General features: G+C 43.1%; 1 protein-coding gene across 1 annotated transcript; it reads left to right on the forward strand.

The window, feature by feature from the left end:
* The first annotated feature begins 395 nt into the window (after positions 1–395).
* LOC308098035 (microfibril-associated glycoprotein 4-like) lies at positions 396–1,478 on the forward strand. Its single transcript, XM_080446256.1, has one exon. The coding sequence runs from the start codon at positions 507–509 to the stop codon at positions 1,215–1,217; it is 711 nt and encodes a 236-aa protein (XP_080302382.1). The 5' UTR covers positions 396–506; the 3' UTR covers positions 1,218–1,478.
* The last annotated feature ends 220 nt before the right edge of the window (positions 1,479–1,698 follow it).

Raw genomic sequence — 1,698 nt, forward strand, 5'->3', positions numbered from 1 at the left:
TTGGGGGTCAAGTGTCTTGCTCAGGCACACTTCAACACATTGCTGGGGCCTGGAATTGAACCTGGGACCTCTGGGTTCCAAGGCGGGCTCTCTAATCATTCAACTATGGCCGCACCTTGAGCAGTGCATGTTTTGAATGATGCGGTTGGTTGGTGTGTTTGTGTGTTTGTGTGTGTGTGTGTGTGTGTGTGTGTGTGTGTGTGTGTGTGTGTGTGTGTGTGTGTGTGTGTGTGTGTGTGTGTGTGTGTGTGCGTGCGTGCGTGCGTGCGTGCGTGTACTTATGTAACTAAAATGTGTTGGCAGCCACAATGCTCAAACTGGTCTGATGGCGGAATACTTTTAACTATCATACAACCTCTTTAGTATCAATACGTCATCATTCTTATCTATAAAAGAAGGTTCTCAAACTCAGAATGCATTAAACCTTCTACTGGAGCTGAACATACACTCAACACACTCAGACGTCCTTTGATCTGAACAACAAGGTGCAACTTAAAGACTTCAAGATGATACTTGTTGTTGCAGTTCTGTTTCTGGCTGTAACAGTCCACTCTGCTCCTCATGGTGATCAAGACCTGGTTCTGGACTGTGACGAAATCTACAAAAAAGTCTCCACAGCGAGTGGTGTGTACACCATCTACCCCACTACTCCACCTGCCAAGGTCTACTGTGAAATGGACACAGATGGAGGGAGGTGGACAGTCATCCAGAGAAGAGTGGACGGCACTGTGAACTTCTACAGACCCTGGGCAGAGTACCGAGCTGGGTTTGGAGACGCATCAGGCGAGTACTGGCTGGGACTGGAGAACATGCATCTCCTTACCAAGTACAAAAAGTATCAGCTGAGGGTGGACATGGAAGACTTTGAGGGAAACACAGCGTTTGCCTCTTACTCCTCTTTCTCTGTGGGTTCTGAGGCTCATGGCTACAAGCTGCAGGTTGCTGGCTTCAAGGATGGAGGAGCAGGAGACTCACTGACCGAGCAAAATGGAATGAAATTCACAACCTTTGACAAAGATCAGGACACGTGGGACAAGAACTGTGCAAGTGTGTTTTACGGTGCATTTTGGTACAAGGCCTGTCACTATGCTAATCCCAACGGTGCTTACCTTTGGGGAAAGACGGCTCATCATGCAACAGGTGTAGTCTGGTACCACTGGAAGGGTTTTAAATACTCCCTGAAGGCTGTAGCGATGAAGATCAGACGTGTTCCTTAAACATGTTTAGGTTTGCATGCATATATTTTAGAAAAGCACAGCCGTGGTATAAAAGGCATGATGCAATATTTACTCTTTTTCATGGTTTTAATTTGTTTTTTTTCTCTCTTTGGGACTCTGTTTAATCCTAAACTCATACAGTAGATATCTGTATTGTATCACATATTATTACAGTGGTGACCTGTCAGGGCTTTTAAATGAATACATAATCCAAGATGTTGTGAACATCGTCATGAATAAAGAGATGCATGCAAACACAAAGCAAGGTGTATGTTGTGATGCTTTACTTAAAGGTCGGGTCTATAATTAATTATAATCACATTTACAATGCATTATAAGGCTTCATAACACTCGTTATACATGTTTATAATGATACATAACAACTTATAACAAGGTTTATGAAGTATTTTCAGTGTTGGTCAAATGACATTATTATGCTTAGAAGAACAGCATATTATAACTACCATACTTTTGTATTGTA

The sequence above is a fragment of the Gymnoscopelus braueri genome (assembly GCF_963280865.1).
Source record: "Gymnoscopelus braueri genome assembly, chromosome: 13".
NCBI lineage: Eukaryota > Metazoa > Chordata > Actinopteri > Myctophiformes > Myctophidae > Gymnoscopelus > Gymnoscopelus braueri.

Bases quoted from the DNA above. Each gene is read 5' to 3' on its own strand.
- LOC308098035 (XM_080446256.1), top strand. From the start codon at position 507: ATGATACTTGTTGTTGCAGTTCTGTTTCTGGCTGTAACAGTCCACTCT.